Here is a 19,308-nt window from a genome sequence, read left to right on the forward strand (position 1 = left end):
GATACAACAGTGCTTCCATACTTTGCATTGGTCAAGAATTGTACTCCTCCAAATAACCAGATACACATTGTGACGACTATTTGATGCGATTTGACCTATGATTAAAGACCAGTGTTTTTAACGCGGTATTTTTTTTACGGATAACATCATGGTCAGATTGTACATGCGTGTATGTAAGCTCTGCTTTGTACTATATTTCTTGAAAAAGAAAATTGGTACTTGGTACTCCCTCCGATCAACTAAAACCACGACACTTATTTTGGATCAGAGGGAGTAACTTTGTAGTTGAGTACCTATAAGATTGTGATTGCAAATTACAGAGGTCTCCACAGCAACTCACTATTCGGCATATGTTGATAGCAAACTACTGAGATCTTATAGGTACCAATCTTCTTGCTTGTCATCCTCGTTTGCCCAATATTCTTGCTCGTCATCCTCATTTTCTGAATCTTCTTGCCCAAAGTTCAGAGTCTGAGTCCGACATCTGTGAGTTCAGTGAGAATAGTATTTTCAGTTATTCATGGTATGATGAAATAGGTATAAAAAACTATATGGCTCATATTACAGAATACTACTAAATTTCATTGCATCAGTAATTAGTGCATCCAAAAGTTTAAGCTATCGAAAGCAAGTAATACTAACACCATGTCTCAACACAAAGTTCTAATAATTGCATAGCTTGATTATGCCAGAAATTGTATACCTAATCAGTCTATTCCTTATATTGCTTTTGAGATGAAAAGTAAGGGAGTTGGGACATGTTTGATTGAAGGTTAAGAATGCCGAATGCCGAAGTATGCCTGTGTTTTTTTAGCTAAGCTGCCTTACGTCTGCAAAATTGGAGCTAGGACTTGGCTAAACTTGCCACAATTCCATGCATGGGCCATAGACAACATGGGACCTAGCTGAGAAATGTTGGGCGCATTAGAGGAGGCTCGCAATTGAGGTAGATGGAGGGGGGTGCCAATTGCCAAGTGGGGCCATGTTGTGGCCTGTTTTTGAAGGTCAAGCCACATGTCAATATGAAGATCAGGAAGTATATATAGAGTAGATTAGCAAACTTGGATACTGACATAAAATTCTAGATAAATTCGTCGAGGGATCGAGGCATGAAGGATTTGAGTTTAGGGGCCGAGATAGCAGAGTTGTTTTGGTTTCCTGGATTAGGACAAGGTGAGGTGAAAGGGTGAACATCAGGAACATTTTGCATTGTCTATTCAAGGTCCGGTACATTCCACGAGCAAAATCTAAATCACCGGTAATCATGGTAAAAGTAAGAACACCAAAAGATAAGCAAACAGACCGTTGCCAGGGACAAGTTCAACGGACATGACGCGTGCTAAGGGCAACTCCAAGGCACGACCCCAAATCATCCGCTCGCGTCCGTTTGGGGGTAAACAGACACAAACCACGGCCCAACGCGTGGGAGCAAACAAACAAATGTCCGTTTTCGGTCCGCTTTCGACCCATTTCCGGCCCAAGTATGGGCCGTGTTCGCGGCCAAACGGACACACGCGGACAGGCGCGATGCGTGCCCTTGTCTGCCCATGGCCTGCCCGTCGGTGACACAGCCCCTTTTCTTCCTCCCCTTTCCTCGCTCCTCCCTCGGCCCCTCGTCATTACCGCCGCCACGCCTGTCGTCCACCTTGCTTTGCCCGTCGGTGGAACAACCCCTTTTCTTCCTCCCCTGTCATCGCTCTGCCCTCCGCCCACGATCGTCCACCTTGCTACCTACCAACGGGCTCGACGTGCCCTTTCCGGCCGCATCTCCACCACGACCGCAAGGTGTTCGATGCTTTGCTCGCAAGGTACCATGGAAAGCTGAGATGAGTACTTTCACAACTTCATTTGTTCATCGGATGATTCGTCCTCGGACGATGAGGACATAGTGGTGGCAGCATTGGTCGTCCATGACCACATCAGTACGACGCGGCCTCGGTTTAGGGGATCAATCCCCGACCATGCTCCGGCCTTGAACCACAATAGGGAGAAAGGGCACGACCTCCTCTATTCCGATTACTTTGAGAGAATCGCACTCTACAAACCGCATCAATTTCGTCGCCGCTTCTGAATGAGGAGGCATGTGTTCAATCGTATTCGAGAAGAAGTGGTTGCATATGACCCATACTTTGAATGCAAAGAGAATGCCCTTGGCAAGCTTGGCTTCTCTTCTTACCAGAAATGTATTGCGGCTATTCGCATGCTTGCATATGGAATTCCTGGTGACCTTGTGGATGAGTATGTTCATATGAGTGAGTCCACGCTGTCTCTAATCAATGTACAGTTTCTGCAAGGCCGCGGTGGCTCTGTTTGGTCCTGAATACCTAAGATAACCAAATGTCGTTGATACAGAGAGGTTGTTGACGATTAATGCTGAGAGGGGCTTTCCGGGCATGCTTGGTAGTATCGATTGTATGCACTGGAAGTGGAAGAACTGTCCATTTGCTTTGCAGGGGCAGTACAAGGGACATGTAAAAGGTGCCACTGTCATACTTGAAGCTGTGGTTCACAAGATCTGTGGATATGACATTCTTTCTTCGGCATGGCTAGTTATCACAATGATATTAGCGTTCTTCAGCATTCTCCAGTGTTTGCAAGACTTGCAGAAGGCAACTACCCGGAGGTCAACTTTGAGATCAATGGCCACCATTACAATAATGGATATTACCTAGCTAATGGTATCTATCCCCTGTGGTCCACTCTTGTGAAGACCATACCCAATCCGCAAGGAGAGAAGAGACAAAGGTTTGCCCAAATGCAGGAGAGTGTTAGGAAAGATGTGGAGCATGCATTTGGTGTGCTTCAGTCTCGATAGGGTATTGTTCGAAACCTTGCATTGACATGGAGCACTCAGAAGCTTTGAGAGGTGATGACTGTTTGTGTGATCATGCACAACATGATCATCGAGGATGAATATGATGGCAGCATCTACAACCAAGGATTTGATTTCCAGGGTGAGAATGTTGAGCCTGAGAACCCACCTCCTGCAACCTTTGAACAATTTGTCCAATTTCATCGTGAGATGCGTGATCGAAACACTCATACGCAGCTGCAAGATGACTTGGTTGAGCACATGTGGGATCACATTGGCAATCAGTAGATCTATCGGTTTAATCTCTTTTCGTGTGCACAAAATTTGAGTGGTTTTGTAAGACTATTTGATATTTTTAATATTTTAATTGGATTGTAATAAAAGACTATTTTGAACATGTTGTTATATGTTTGATTTAATCAATTTTTTCTATGCTTGATTTTATTGTACTTGGCCTCCGATGGACGAGATGGGGCAGAAGATGTGGCCGCGCGTTCGGTGCCCGGCCGACGCAAACACAAATCTGGGCAGACACGGCCACATTGCCACCCCCAAACGGACGAAATTTGGACAAAACGAACGTCCGTTTGGGGTAAGCGTTGGAGTTGCCCTAACACCGGTATAGCACTGGTATAGACCATGCATGCAAAACTCAATACAACACTTGCTACTAGAACGAGACGAAAAAAGGTTTCCTCCACTTTATATATAAAGCAACCATCACCGAGCAATCCAATACAAGCTCACGCCACCACAACACAGCACACACCCAAGGTTGGATACAAAGACATTGAAACAGCAACACCACCCCAAACAACTCCAAGCAAACATCAGCTGCACAAGAAGCATCACTATGAAGTCGCCGAGGCCCTTAACTGTGGACAAGCCACCGCAATGAGAGAGTCTGAGCATGACAAACCATGGGCTCCAAGGCGGCGCCTTCAAAAAGGGAAGTACACCAGAATGCCGCCACCGCCCAATCCAAAGATCAGGGTTTCCTTTAGCACCACGACGAACAATGAGTAACCGCGACAACACCTTCAAGAAGGGGACGGCGCCAGAATGCCGCCGCCGACGGCTAGACAAGTCAGAATGGGTTTTCACCCCGTCTATACTCATCATCAATAAAATGTGGTACGGTTTACCTCACCACCACCACGGAACGTCATACCCCCTGCATGGCCATGGTCACCGAAAAACGCTTGAGTCGCGTGCTCCGTCCATGAGCACGCCAGCTCCTACCACTAGGACCGCCGCCCCGGCATACGAGACCTCTCGGCCATTGATACACCATACAGACGCGCCCGACCAGAAAAGGGCAGAAGACCCCCCCCCCCTCCACCCCAAAGTGAACATCTTGGCAAGACAGGTGGCCGCGCCGGCTAGATCTATGTGAGGGGAGCTCCGGCAGCCCAAGTTGTAGCCGTCGGACACACCGCACGGCGCCATTGCGGACAAGGGACAGCCCTGCCTCTCTCCACGAAGACCCCCTTCCTTCTCCGGCCATCCCCTACTCGACATGAGCAAAGCCCCAAAATCTGCACCAAGAAACTGCCCCTGCCTGCCGAGGCCCGTACCTATATCAGCAGAGGAGGGAGAGCGCCAGCACGGATGTGATGCGCTCTAGGGCAGCCCTCTCTTTCTCCATAGCAAGTTCCCTCCAGACCTCCTTAGCGTTTTTGCACTTGATGAATAGGTGCGCTCCATCCTCATCGGCCTTGCCACAGAACAGACATTTGGTGTCCTCAATGGGGATGCCTCGCCGGGCCAGGTTCGTGCGGAGCGCAAGAGATTCATGCTTGATTTTCTGTGGGGTCTTGATGAAAAAAAGCGACTACTAGTGCTAACCTTTTGGTGGATGTGGTGGTCGAACAGAAACAGAATGAGAGAAGGGGACATGCCTACCTCGGCCGAAGAAGTGGCTCGACGATCAAGAAGCAGCGTCCTTGAGTTCATGCAGATTTTCGGGAAGCCAGAAGCCAAACCATCGCCGGACAAATGCCCCCCCCCCCCCCCCCCCCCACAAAGATTCGGTATACAAAGTTAACGTGGACGGGTTGTTTGTTCCTGGCCAGCAACATGCAGGATGGGAGGTGCACGGGCAAGTCGAGGCGAGAATATCAGCGATGCTTTCTCGGCAGAAGCCATGGCGATGTCACAAGCGATCAACACTGCTGCAGATATGGGTATGACCCGAGTGGAGTTTGAAACGGATTCACAGCTCCTGGCGGATGCTCTTGACCCGGGGAAGGTGGATTCCTCGGCGTACGCTGCGGTGATCGAGGACATGAAATATCAACTGAAAATTTGGTTCCCTGAGTTCTCCATTTCGGTTTGTAGGAGAAGTGCAAATACAGTAGCTCATGAATTGGCCAACCTTGGCCGCATGTATGATCAAAACCACTGTATGCATGCAGTGGGAGTCCGATATACGCACCCATGTGGGTGACCGTGTTTTGGGTGATTTGCCCAACAACAGTTAAGTAATAAAGCCAAGTTGCTTTTTTTTTAAAAAAAGAGGAGGGAGAGCGCCCACCCTACCCGGCCGCAGACGAACCGACGTCGGAACACGTCCCGCCGCCGCAACCAGACTCAGGCCGGCCACCATGGCTGCAGCCACGCCACTGCAAACCACCACCACGTATGCAGCTTCCCTGCTGGACCACTGCCACCACCCTACATCGCCCGCAACCACCCGAGGCCAAACCTGAAGGGATCTGGCAGAAGATGCCTGAGCACGCCACCGCCCGATCTGAGTCTTCGGCAGTCGCTGCACCACCAACGCCTCCCAGGAAGCCAACGCGACACCACTAGGCACTCTTGTCGCCGCCGTGAAGATGTGCCGCTGGACCCCGCCATAGCCTAGCGCCCCCACTCGACCGGCCGCCCCGCGCCAGCCGTGGGACACGAGCGGAGGGGAAGGGAAAGCCCCGCCGCCGCCCCTGCCAGCCGGGCTTCGCCCGGCAGCGACTCTGGGTGGCCCAGAGGGGATGGCTGAGGGAGGGGGTGTGGCGGCGGACTAAGGGTTCCCGGGAGCTCGTGGGAGGGAGGGGAAAACAGAAAAATGACTTGCCAATAGAACAACGCCGATCTCCAATCAGGCAGAAGTTGTGCATGGATCGCTTGAGCGCCCCTTATGCGGGCAGTGCTGGTCATGGGCCATGCTTTTCTGTTCTTTCTTTTCGGCTTCGTTCATTTTGTTTTTCCTTTGGTTCTTTCTTTTTGTTTAATTTTTCTTCTCTTTCTTATTTTCTTTTATTTTTTATTTTTCAATATTCAAAATATGTTCATGATTTTTTGAATTCATGAACATTTTATGAATTTCTTGATATTTTTTCAAATCCATGAACATATTTCAAATTCATGAACATCTTTTGAATTAGGGATTATTTATTGATTTCATGAACATTTTTTAAATTTTTTCAAAATCATGAAGATCTTTAGAATTCGTGAACATTTTTGGATTTTGTGAACATTATTCAAATTCATGATTTTTTTTGTTTCACGAACATTTTAACAAATCTGTGGACATTTTTTCACAAATAATTCACTAACATTTTTAGATTAGTAGCAAGAATCTGTAATTACAAAGATGTAATAGAAGGGCTTTTTGTAGTTGTGTACCTCTAATTCTTCTTGTCCGTCTTCTTGCGCTAATAATTCTTCTTGTCCTTCTTCATTTGGTTCTTCCTCTGGCTCTAATATTACTTTACGGATGTGAGAAACCTTACATGCATCCTCCCTTCGGGACCTATGGACCAGACTTGAACATCCAGAAATGTACAATTCCTCCAGGGCAGTAAGGTTTCTTATGCTTTCAGGCAAAAATGTGATGTTGGAACAGTCTCTGATGTGAAGTTCTCGCAGGGAACTGAACTGTCCTAGCCATTCCGGCAATCTACATAGTCCTTCGCACTCGAGAAGCATTAGTACTCTCAGAGCAGTGAGATTTCCCATACTTGCAGGCAATATTCTTAAATTGCGACAATCTTTTATGCCCAAGACTTGTAGAGAAGGGAGATATCCCAACCAATCCGGCAGCATCTCAAGGTCCTCCAACGACATCAAACTTAGTTTTTTGAGAGAGGTGAAGCAGCTAATGGCCTCTGGCAAGGCCCTCAAGCCGCGGCAGGAGGTCAATGAGAATTCTTCGAGAGCGGGGAATTGCTGTAGTATGCACCACTCGGAAGAACGAAAGATGCAATTTTTTATACCCATGCGACAAGGAAGAGTGGAAGACGAGAGTTCCCAAAATCCAAGTCTTGGTCCTGCCAAAGCCTCGTTGCTATTGTCCAAGATCCAAAACATACTTCTGGGGGGATATGGTAGGAACTTCAACTTTGGGCAGTCCTTCAACTCTAGATTATGCAAATTAGGGATTAAAAATTCTCCATCTTCTTCGCCTGTCTGTGTTGTCCACCATTCCACCAAATTGTCCATCGACTTCAACTGTAGCAATCTTAATTTCGTACAAGTTCCACCCTCTCCATAGAATTCCTTGCCAATTTTCGTGACGTTGGGAATTTTCTGCAGATATAGACTTCTTAAATTTGGTAGCTGCCCAAATGGAGGAAGATTATCACATGCACCTAAATCAAAAAGACTCAGATAGGTAACAGAAGGGAGGTGGAAGGATATGTGCGACATCCAGTTAGGGAAACCCTTGCTCATATACCCTTGTATCATAAACTGTTCAAGATTTCGAGCTGGTATGAGCCTCTCCAAAATAGATTCAGCCGAGGATGCATCAGCATTCATATTCTTCTGATTCCAATGGAGAGCTAGCTGTCTAAGACATGATTTATCACGCAGCTTGATTGTCTCTGCATCTTCCGGTCTCTTGACACGCTGAAGCGATCGAATTAACAGCTCAGGGCAATTCACATGTCCAAGCTCAACAATACTGTTGTATCTTCCTGTGTTGCGTACTCTGTGTACTGTGCGGCCTGGTAAATTTAGACTCTTCTTAATTTCCTGGGCTTCTCCAAATACCCTAGGATGTCCTGACGTGACCACAAATTGGGTGAGACTAGCCATTTTACTGATGCTATCTGGCAAGTGACCGAGAGCACCAGCAGAAATGTCCAATATTTGGAGATTAAGATCACCTAGTGACAAGGGGAGCTCTAGCATCCCTAAGCAATATGACAAATTGAGACACTTCAGATTAGTCATCTTGCAGACTGACTCAGGCAACCGTGCTAGCCTGGGACAACTTGTTACGTTCAAAGATTCAAGTTCTGAAAGGTCGCCAAAACACTCAGGGAGTACTATAAGGGCACGGCAATCTGAAAGGTTTAGGTCTTTCAAATGCTTCAGTTGGCAAAATGATTCTGGTAGAACTGAAATCTTGTAGCAATCAGAAAGGTTCAAGAACCTAAGATTTTCAAGATTGCCGAAATCTTGTGGTAGATTTTTTATCTCATGACAACCTAATAGGTTTAAATGTTCTAAACACTCCAGGCTAAAATTGTCAGGAAGTTCGGTTAGCTTGGAACAACTAGACATGTTTAGGAACATGAGTTTGTTAAGAAGATGAAAATTGTCAGGGAGCTTACTGAGGCTCGCATTGCCAGCTAGGTCCAAATAGCAGAGTTTGTTGAGGCTACAGATACTGTCAGGCAAGGTTGCAAGTGAGCAATTGGACAGAATTAGAGTTTCCATATTTTGAAGTGAATGGAAAGACTCAGGAAGTGATGTGATTGGCAGGCTAGAGGCATCAAGGTACCTAAGTAGCTTCAACTGAAGCACGGAACATGGCAAAAGTATGTTGCTTGGAGTAGATTGCCCCACAACTAAACATCCACTTATGTCCAAGACCCGTATGTACTTGGTTCTGGAAAATGCCTTTTGGGGAAGCTGCTGTTTCTCTGAATGTCTTACATGGAAGGATCTGATGTTGCCTGGCAGATAATTGAAAACCTTATACTGATTCTGGTAGTTGATCAACTGTGCATGTCGGCAATAACGACGTTTTGCTTTCTTCCTAGTCCTCGGATCAGTAGCATTTAGAACAATAGATTCATGACCCAAAATTATCATTGCAAGATCGTGCACCAAATCATGCATTGTGAGCTCTCGAGGAGCATTGGCATGCATTGGACTTGACCTAATCTGCAGAGGGAAGTAAAATCAAATTAGTCTTGTAGAATAAACTGTAACAGTTTGACTAATTCACATCTAGATGTTTTTTAAGGATGTCACATCTAAGCTCCCACAAATACATAATGCAGCAACAAGAAACAAAAAAAACAAAGACAAAAAAAATAGACCACAAACAAAGTGAATATCAGCTTAGATGTGACATAACTATGTCACATCTAGATGTGTCCTAGACAGACCCAAAATGTAAACCCAACATGGTTATGCTTAGTTACCAAGTGAAGAATCTTTCTATGATTAACATTAATAACTTATAAATTAGTGGCCGTAGATAGTAACTAAACGCCCCCGCAAAAAAAGATAGTGACTAACGGAATGCACAAAATCTATGAGGCTCATCTAACACCCATAATTGATAATTAATTCTTCTAATGGTCAATTAGACTTCTAATACCTTCCTCCCCATCCAACTCGCCCTAATGGTTGACTAGTCAAGGTGAATCTGGATATTTGAAGTATGTTTATCTGTTGGCTGGTGGGCGTGATAACATAGGAACACTAAATGTAACATCCCAAATTTGGTTGATCATATTTTATACATTAGAGCATCATGCATATCATATTTTATTTTGCATTTTGGTTGATCCTAGAAATTCTATGCAACTCAATGACCCACGGAGAGAGTTGGGGATTTCGTTATTTTCATATTTGAGTTTTCTCAAATTTTGAGAATAGGATCATTTGATTTTATTTATTTTATCATCAATTATTTATATTACAAAAATATGAGAGAGGGAATAAAATGACTTGCCCAAAATAAAGAAATATTGAGGATTTAATAATAAAATCAAATAAGATTTTATTTCGGAGTTTTTCGTTATTTAATTTGAATTTAGGAAAAAAGTGCGTTTTTAAAAATTGCATTTAGGGCCCAAATAAATGTTCACCTTGTGCGTCTTGATTTTAGAAGCCCGTGAAAATTTATTTCAGAATTTTTGAAGTCCGTTTAGTATTTCATTTTATTTTTCTTCCGAGCGGAATAATTAAAAAAACGAACCGACTTATGACCTGGACACCGACCCGGGAGGCCTTTATAAGCCGAGGCCCGGCCCCGGGGGAAACCCTAAAGCGCCCTAAGCCGCCGCCGCCCTAAGAAGCCGCCGCCGGATCTCGCCGCCGAGGTTCGTCACGCCTCGTTTTCCGTGCCGAAAAAAAGAGAGAAAAAATTCGGCGTTCGTCGTTTTTTTTTCTCGGATTAAATCCGCGATTTTTCTGATCGCGATTCCTGATCCGATTTTCGTTTTAGTTTAACTTTTCGCTCATTTATCGGAATAGGGCGATTCAAGCGCCTAGGGATTCGTCTCGAAATCCTCTATCCGTTTAACCAACTTAAACAAGTTTTTGCTACTGTAAAATTTGCCCTAGATCCAGATTACTAGAACGAAGTTGTTTTCTTTCGCCGTTTGATTTTCGTTGCTTCGTTCGATTTGATTCTTTTTGCCAACCGGAGTTCTTAAGTTGAACCTTCTGGTTAGATCTCTTACTTGAGTTTTATGTAACACCCCGGATATTACTTTCCCAATTTGTACTTCAACTCTTGCCGTTTCCGGTGTTAAGTTATTTTATTTTCTCGGGTTCGGATTTTTGTCTCCGTGTGTTGTTGTCGTTGTCATGCATCTCATATCATGTCATCATGTGCATTGCATTTGCATACGTGTTCATCTCATGCAACCGAGCATTTTCCCTGTTGTCCGTTTTGCATTCCGGCGCTTCGTTCTCCTCCGGTGGTCATTTCTAGCTTTCTTTTGTGTGTGGGGATTAAACATTTCCGGATTGGACCGAAACTTGCCAAGCGGCCTTGGTTTACTACCGGTAGACCGCCTGTCAAGTTTCGTATCATTTGGACTTCGTTTGATACTCCAACGGTTAACCGAGGGACCGAAAAGGCCTCGTGTGTGTTGCAGCCCAACACCCCTCCAATTTGGCCCAAAACCCACCTAAACCTACTCCATCATCTAGAACATTCGATCACGATCGCGTGGCCGAAAACCGCACCTCATTTGGACTCTCCTAGCTCCCTCTATGCCTATATAAAGACCCCTCCGTTTTCTTCTTTTTCTTCCCCCCGAAACCCTAGATCCGCCACCTCGCGCGCGCCGGACAAAATTCGCCACCGGCGGACGTGTCCGCCCACTCCCTCCGCCGCCATGTGGCACGCCATCATTGGCCCCGCGCCTCAGCCGCCACTCCCTCCGCCGCCGGCCCGGGAAGCCCACCCCGGGCCCCCGAGGCCCATCCGCCGCCGCCGTCGCGCCAGGGCGCCTCCCCGCCGCCCGAGCGCACCGCCCGCCGCCTCCTTTGCCACGCCGGCACACGAGCCGCCGCCGCCCGGCGTCCACCGGCCGCCGCGCCACCGCGGGTCCCCGCCGCCGCCGCCGCGCAAACCGCCGCAGCGCGCCGCCCCCGCCGGCGCCTCCCTCCCCCGGCCAGATCCGGTCGAGGAGCGAACGGATCCGGAGACCCCGACCTCGCCGGCCGCCATCTTCGTCTTCTCCGGCGAGATCCGCCACCGCCTCGGCTTCCGTGCAACCGTTGACTTTTATCTCGAGATTGTTTTTGCACTAAGTCCCCGAATCTCAGATCCATGTGCTCCTGTTCATGGCATCGTAACTCCTCATCCGTAGCTCCATTTTTTGGCATATAGCATATCATAATGTTCATCTCAGAGAGTACATCATTTCATTCCATTGCATCATTTTCATTTGAGTTCATCGTAATGCCCGAAATGCTGTTAGAAGAGGGCCACTTGAGATAATTGTCAGATCTGCTACTCCATTTGCATATTTGTCATTTTTACCATGATTATTGTGTGCATGATATGCCCATGAGCTCTACATATGTTTTGTTAAGGGTTTCGTCATCTTTCCAGAGGTGCAACCCATGTATTTTTGTGATGTGTGTGGTGACTAGTACAAGCTTGCAAAGTGAGGCACTTGGTAATTCTGTTTTCAGGGACTTAGCATTTCCACTAAGTCCTTGAGCTGATTAGTTCATGATGCCATATGTTCATGTTGTTTCCTAGTGATCCGTGCCTCTTTTGAGGATGGTCAGTAAGGATGTTTTGTTAATCTTGTAGTGCTCTATCCATCCATGTCTTTGTTCGCAATTTTGGAGCACCCTAACTTGAGTCAATCGAGCTCTACTTTTGCTACTTTGTGAATCTGGGTAGATTGTCAACTTGTTTGCAATTTTGCCGATGATGTTATGGTTGATCCATGCATGCTATGTTATTGTTCTTGCCATGTCTAGCTTAAATTTTGTGTATTCTTGATGGATGTATGCTTAGTTTGTCATGACTTGCTCCGTAGTGAGTGCATCGAGCTCGTAAACATGCCTACTTGATATCTGTTTTCAGCATGCTCCAGTTTTCACAAGTCTGTGATCTGATTATGTTTTTGCCATGTTCACATGCTTGCAAATGTATTTTGTGATCCCTTTTGGCCCAAGGTCACTAAGGGACTTTTGTTAAGCTCCTTGAGTAGCTCCATGCCATGCTTTACTTTGCCATGTTCAGGTCCTGTAGCATGTAGTTTTGTTGCTCCAAAGAGTGCTACCTGATCTGAAATTCCAGACAAGTGTTAATTTCACTAAGTCTGAGATCTGTTTGCCATATGTATTTTTGCCATGCTTGTTTGAACCTGTTAATGTATGATTTGGCCATAGCTCAGTGCTAGACTTTTGTTAAGCATCTTGTATGCATCCCTGCCATGTATTTTGTTGTCATGTTTGAGTGCTGTAGCATGTTCATCTCATTGCATTTAGATGGCTACTTGTTGTAAATCGCAGGCCGGTGTCATATTTGTTTTGCTTGCCATTTCCAAACCGTAACTCCGATTCCGACATTCTTTATATTGTTTTCAAGCGATTTCAACTCATCTTTCCAGTGGCACACTTGGATTCCCAAGTTGAGGCCAGGTTCATGCATTCCTTGTCACATCTTGCATATGCATCCCGCATCGCATCCCGCATAGCATACCATCCTTGCATCATATTGTTTGATCCTTGCACGTGGTTGATGGTGTCCTTGTTGCTTGTTTGTCTTGTTTGGATAGAGCTGGGAGACGAGTTCGCTAACGAGGAGCCCATTGAATTTGCTTTCGAGGATCCAGTCAACTCTGACAACTTTGCAGGCAAGATGATCATACCCTCGAAATCACTACTATCTTTGCTATGCTAGATTGCTTGCTCTTTTGCTATGACATTGCTACGATGCCTACCACTTGCTTTCAAGTCTCCCAAATTGCCATGTCAAACCTCTAACCCACCTTGTCCTAGCAAACCGTTGATTGGCTATGTTACCGCTTTGCTCAGCCCCTCTTATAGCGTTGCTAGTTGCAGGTGAAGATTGGAGGCCGTTCCTTGTTGGAACATTTATTTACTTGTTGGGATATCATTATATTATCTTAATGCATCTATATACTTGGTAAAGGGTGGAAGGCTCGGCCTCTCGCCTAATGTTTTGTTCCACTCTTGCCGCCCTAGTTTCCGTCATATCGGTGTTATGTTCCCGGATTTTGCATTCCTTACGTGGTTGGGTTATAATGGGAACCCCTTGATAGTTCGCCTTGATTAAAGCTTTTCCAGCAATGCCCAACCTTGGTTTTACCATTTGCCACCTAGCCTCTTTTTCCCTTGGGTTTCCGGAGCCCGAGGGTCATCTTATTTAACCCCCCCCCCCCGGGCCAGTGCTCCTCTGAGTGTTGGTCCGAACCGAATAGACTGCGGGGCCACCTCAGGGCAACTTGAGGGTTGGTTTTACTCGTAGGATGTCTCATCTGAGTGTGCCCTGAGAACGAGATATGTGCAGCTTCTATCGGGATTTGTCGGCACATTCGGGCGGTGTTGCTAGTCTTGTTTTAACCTGTCGAAGTGTCTTGAAGAACCGAGGTACCGAGCCTGATCGGAACGTCTCGGGAGGAGGTCTATTCCTTCGTTGACCGTGAGAGCTTGTCATGGGCTAAGTTGGGACTCCCCTGCAGGGATTTGAACTTTCGAAAGTCGTGCCCGCGGTTATGGGCAGATGGGAATTTGTTAATGTCCGGTTGTAGATAACTTGAACCTTAACTTAATTAAAATGAATCAACTGAGTGTGTTACCGTGATGGCCTCTTCTCGGCGGAGTCCGGGAAGTGGACACGGTGTTGGAGTAATGCTTGCGCAGGTTGTTCTCTAGTTTCTCGCTCGCGCTTTGCCTCCTCTTCTCGCTCTCTTTTGCGAACAGGATAGCCACCATATATGCTAGTCGCTTGCTGCAGCTCCACTTATATTTATCTTGCCTTACCTATAAGCTTAAATAGTCTTGATCGCGAGGGTGCGAGATTGCTGAGTCCCTGTGGCTCACAGATTACTATTACACCAGATGCAGGGCCTGATGATTCCGCTCCAGGTGACGCGCTCGAGCTCAAGTGGGAGTTCGACGAGGACTCTCAACGTTATTATGTTTCCTTTCCTGATGATCAGTAGTGATGCCCAGTTGGGGGTGATCGGGACCGTGTCGCATGTTGGGTTATCTTTTATTTTGGCGCCGTAGTCGGGCCATGAGTGTTTGGATGATGTAATGTTATTTATGTACCTTGATTGACGTGGCGAGTGTAAGCCAACTATGTTATCTCCCCTTTATTATTATATTACATGGGATGTTGTAAAGATTACCTTACTTGCGACATATGCCTTCAATGCGATTATGTCTCTAAGTCGTGCGTCGACACGTGGGAGCTATAGTCGCATCGAGGGTGTTACATTTTACCTGTGCATTAGATGAGTACTTATTGTATTCTTGTTTGTTTGCTTGCGATAGAGTACCCGGAGTGCGCCGCCTGTTACTTCGAATCGTTAGGTTTCCCGGATCATCAGCAAGGCAAGTAACACTTTGATCATACCTTTTCTACTACCCACTTTTATTGCATTAGATCAAATCCTCACACATTGCATGTAACACCCCGGGTGTAACTTACCCAATATGTACTCCAACTCTTGCCGTTTCCAGCCTTAAGTTATTTTATTTTCTCGGGTTCGGGTTTTTGTCTCCGTGTGTTGTTGTCGTTGTCATGCATCTCATATCATGTCATCATGTGCATTGCATTTGCATACGTGTTCATCTCATGCATTCGAGCATTTTCCCCGTTGTCCGTTTTGCATTCCGGCGCTTCGTTCTCCTCCGGTGGTCAATTCTACCTTTCTTTCGTGTGTGGGGCTTAAACATTTTCGGATTGGACCGAGACTTGCCAAGCGGCCTTGGTTTACTACCGGTAGACCGCCTGTCAAGTTTCGTATCATTTGGACTTCGTTTGATGCTCCAACGGTTAACCGAGGGACCGAAAAGGCCTCATGTGTGTTGCAGCCCAACACCCCTCCAATTTGGCCCAAAACCCACCTAAACCTTCTCCATCACCCAGAGCGTTCGATCACGATCGCGTGGCCGAAATCCGCACCTCATTTGGACTCTCCTAGCTCCTCCTATGCCTATATATAGCCCCTCCTCCGAAAATCCGGATCTCCCTCGTCCGAAACCCTAAAAAAATCATCTCCGTGCGGCCGGACACGTCTGCCCGCGCCGGAACAAATCGCCGCCGCCAACCAGGGTCTGCCACGTGTCCCCGGCCGGCCTCCTCCGCCGCGGCCCGCGGGAGCCCGCAACCGGCCCCCGCGGCCCAGATCTGCTTCGCCGCCCCGCGCCTCTTCCCTGCCGCCCGGTCCTCGCCGCGTCGCCGTCTTCGCCCCGTTCGCCGACCGCCTCCGCTGCCCGCCAGCTCGCCGGCCGCCGCCGCCAAGACGCCGCCTCGTCGCCTCCTCGCACCGGCAGACGCCGCCCGCGGCCACCTCGGCGTCTGTGCCCGCCGGCGCCGCTTCCTCGCCGCCCCTCGTCGCCGGCTAGTGCCGCCCCGGCCGGACTCTTCTTCTCCGGCGACCTCGCCCACGTCCGGCGACCTCGACGCCGTGGGTGAACAGTAACCGCCAGATCCGCCGTTACAGTGCCAAACCCTTGATCCACTAGGGTTGACTTTTCCCTTCTCCAGTATTTTTATTTGCAATGTTCATCGTGCTATAACTCCGCATCCGTAGCTCCGTTTTGGGCATATAGCATATCAAAATGTTCATCTCAGAGAGTACATCATTTCATTCCATTGCATCATTTTCATTTGAGTTCATCTTGATGCCCGAAATGCTGTTAGAAGAGTGCTACTTGAGATAATTGTCAGATCTGCTGCTCCATTTAGATATTTGTCATTTTTGCCATGATTATTGTGTGCATGATATGCCCATGAGCTCTACATATGTTTTGTTAAGGGTTTTGACATCTTTCCAGAGGTGCAACCCATGTATTTTTGTGATGTGTGTGGTGACTAGCACAAGCTTGCAAAGTGAGGCACTTGGTAATGCTGATTTCAGGGACTTAGCATTTCCACTAAGTCCTTGAGCTGTTTATCTCATATGGCCATATGTTCATGTTGTTTCCTAGTGATCCGTGCCTCTTTTGAGGATGATCAGTAAGGATGTTTTGTTAATCTTGTAGTGCTCTATCCATCCATGTCTTTGTTTGCAATTATGGAGCACCCTAGCTTGAGTCAATCGAGCTCTACTTTTGTCATTTCGTGAATCTGGGCAGATTGTCTACTTGTTAGCGATTTTGCCGATGATGTTGTAGTTGATCCGTGCATGCTATGTTGTTGTTCTTGGCATGTCTAGCTTGCATTTTGTGTATTCTTGATAGGTGTATGCTTAGATTGTCATGACTTGCTCTGTGGTGAGTGCATCGAGCTCGTAAACATGCCTACTTGATATCTGTTTCAGCATGCTCCAGTTTTCACTAAGTCTGAGAACTGATTATGTTTTTGCCATGTTCACATGCTTGCAAATGTATTTTCTGATCCCTTTTGGCTCAAGGTCACTAAGGTACTTTTGTAAAGCTCTTTGAGTAGCTCCATGCCATGCTTTACTTTGCCATGTTCAGGTCCTGTAGCATGTAGTTTTCATGCTTCGAAGAGTGCTATCTGATCTGAAATTCCAGACAAGTGTTAATTTCACTAAGTCTGAGATCTGTTTACCATATGCATTTTTGCCATGCTTGTTTGAACCTGTTAATGGATGAATTGCCCGTAGCTTAGCGCTAGACTTTTGTTAAGCATCATGAATGCATCCCTGCCTTGTATTTTGATGCCATGTTCGGGTGCTGTAGCATGTTCATCTTGTTGCATTTATATGGCTACTTGCTGCAAATCGCAGAACGTGGTCATATTTGAATCGCTTGCCATTTCCAAACCGTAACTCCGATTCCGGCGTTCTTTATATCGTTTTCAAGCGATTTCATCTCATCTTTCCAGTGGCACACTTGGATTTCCAAGTTGAGGCCAGGTTCATGCATTCCTTGTCAAATCTTGCATATGCATCCCGCATCACATCCCGCATAGCATATCATCCTTGCATCATATTGTTCGAGCCTTGCACGTGGTTGATTGTGTTCCGTTTGCTTGTTTGTCTTGTTTGGGTAGAGCCGGGAGACGAGTTCGCTAATGAGGAGCCCGTTGAGTTTGCTTTCGAGGATCCAGTCAACTCTGACAACTTTGCAGGCAAGATGATCATACCCTCGAAATCACTACTATCTTTGTTTTGCTAGATGCTCGCTTTTTTGCTATGCCTATGCTACGATGCCTACCACTTGCTTATCATGCCTCCCAAATTGCCATGTCAAACCTCTAACCCACCATGTCCTAGCAAACCGTTGATTGGCTATGTTACCGCTTTGCCCAGCCCCTCTTATAGCGTTGCTAGTTGCAGGTGAAGATTGGAGACCGTTCCTTGTTGGAACATTATTTACTTGTTGGGATATCATTATATTGCCATGTTATCTTAATGCATCTATATACTTGGTAAAGGGTGGAAGGCTCGGCCTCTCGCCTAGTGTTTTGCTCCACTCTTGCCGCCCTAGTTTCCGTCTTATCGGTGTTATGTTCCCGGATTTTTGCGTTCCTTACGCGGTTGGGTTATAATGGGAACCCCTTGATAGTTCGCCTTGATTAAAGCTTTTCCAGCAATGCCCAACCTTGGTTTTACCATTTGCCACCTAGCCTCTTTTCCCCTTGGGTTTCCGGAGCCCGAGGGTCATCTTATTTAAACCCCCCCGGGCCAGTGCTCCTCTGAGTGTTGGTCCAACCTAGAGCCCCTTGCAGCGCCACCTCGGGGAAACTCGAGGGCTGGTTTTAGTTGTACGGATTGCTTATCCGATTGTGCCCTGAGAACGAGATATGTGCAGCTCCTATCGGGATTTGTTGGCACATTCGGGCGGTGTTGCTAGATTTGTTTTAACCTGTCGAAGTGTCTTGAAGAACCGAGGTACCGAGTCTGATCGGAATGTCTCGGGAGGAGGTCTATTCCTTCGTTGACCGTGAGAGCTTGTCATGGGCTAAGTTGGGACTCCCCTGCGGGGATTTGAACTTTCGAAAGCCGTGCCCGCGGTTATGGGCAGATGGGAATTTGTTAATGTCCGGTTGTAGATAACTTGAACCATAATTTAATTAAAATGAATCAACAGTGTGAGTTACCATGATGGTCTCTTCTCGGCAGAGTCCGGGAAGTGAACACGGTGTTGGAGTAATGCTTGCGCAGGTTGTTCTCTAGTTTCTCGATCGCGCTTTGCCTCCTCTTCTCGCTCTCTTTTGCGAACAGGATAGCCACCATATATGCTAGTCGCTTGCTGCAGCTCCACCTATTTACCTTGCCTTTCCTATTAAGCTTAAATAGTCTTGATCGCGAGGGTGCGAGATTGCTGAGTCCCTATGGCTCATAGATTACTATTAAACCAGATGCAGGGCCTGATGATTCCGCTCCAGGTGACGCGCTTGAGCTCAAGTGGGAGTTCGACGAGAACTCTCAACGTTACTACGTGTCTTTCCCTGACGATCAGTAGTGGTGCCCAGTTGGGGGTGATCGGGACCGTGTCGCATGTTGGGTTATCTTTTATTTTGGCGCCGCAGTCGGGCCATGAGTGTTTGGATGATGTAATGTTATTTATGTACCTTGATTGACGTGGCGAGTGTAAGCCATCTATGTATCTCCCCTTTTATTATCTATATTACATGGGATGTTGTGAAGATTGCCTAACTTGCGACATTGCTTTCAATGCGGTTGTGCCTCTAAGTCGTGCCTCGACACGTGGGAGATATAGCCGCATCGAGGGCGTTACATTGCATGATTAGGATCTAATTAAATTGTGGGATGGGAAGTAGATGAGGTAGTACCTATTACCTGTTATTATCAAACCTTTGGGAGTTACTTCTACATTTGCTTATTATGCCATGCTATACTAGTAGACGTGGATTGGGTGAGTGATATCAATGA

The 19,308-nt window shown here is 46.8% G+C and overlaps 1 protein-coding gene across 1 annotated transcript in view; it reads right to left on the reverse strand.

The window, feature by feature from the left end:
* The window catches only part of LOC125514121 (uncharacterized), a 42,972-nt gene continuing 23,664 nt past the window's right edge, over positions 1-19,308 (reverse strand). The window contains exons 6-8 of the mRNA XM_087539078.1: positions 6,437-8,926; positions 5,354-5,622; positions 1-484 (exon numbers count right to left, since the gene is read on the reverse strand). Of these exons, the coding sequence (XP_087395204.1) occupies positions 376-484; positions 5,354-5,622; positions 6,437-8,926 (2,868 nt within the window). The 3' untranslated portion in view covers positions 1-375. The remainder of the gene's footprint in view (positions 485-5,353; positions 5,623-6,436; positions 8,927-19,308) is intronic.

The sequence above is a fragment of the Triticum urartu genome, chromosome 1A, assembly GCF_056163025.1.
Source record: "Triticum urartu cultivar PI428250 chromosome 1A, HENAU_Tu73, whole genome shotgun sequence".
Lineage (NCBI taxonomy): Eukaryota > Viridiplantae > Streptophyta > Magnoliopsida > Poales > Poaceae > Triticum > Triticum urartu.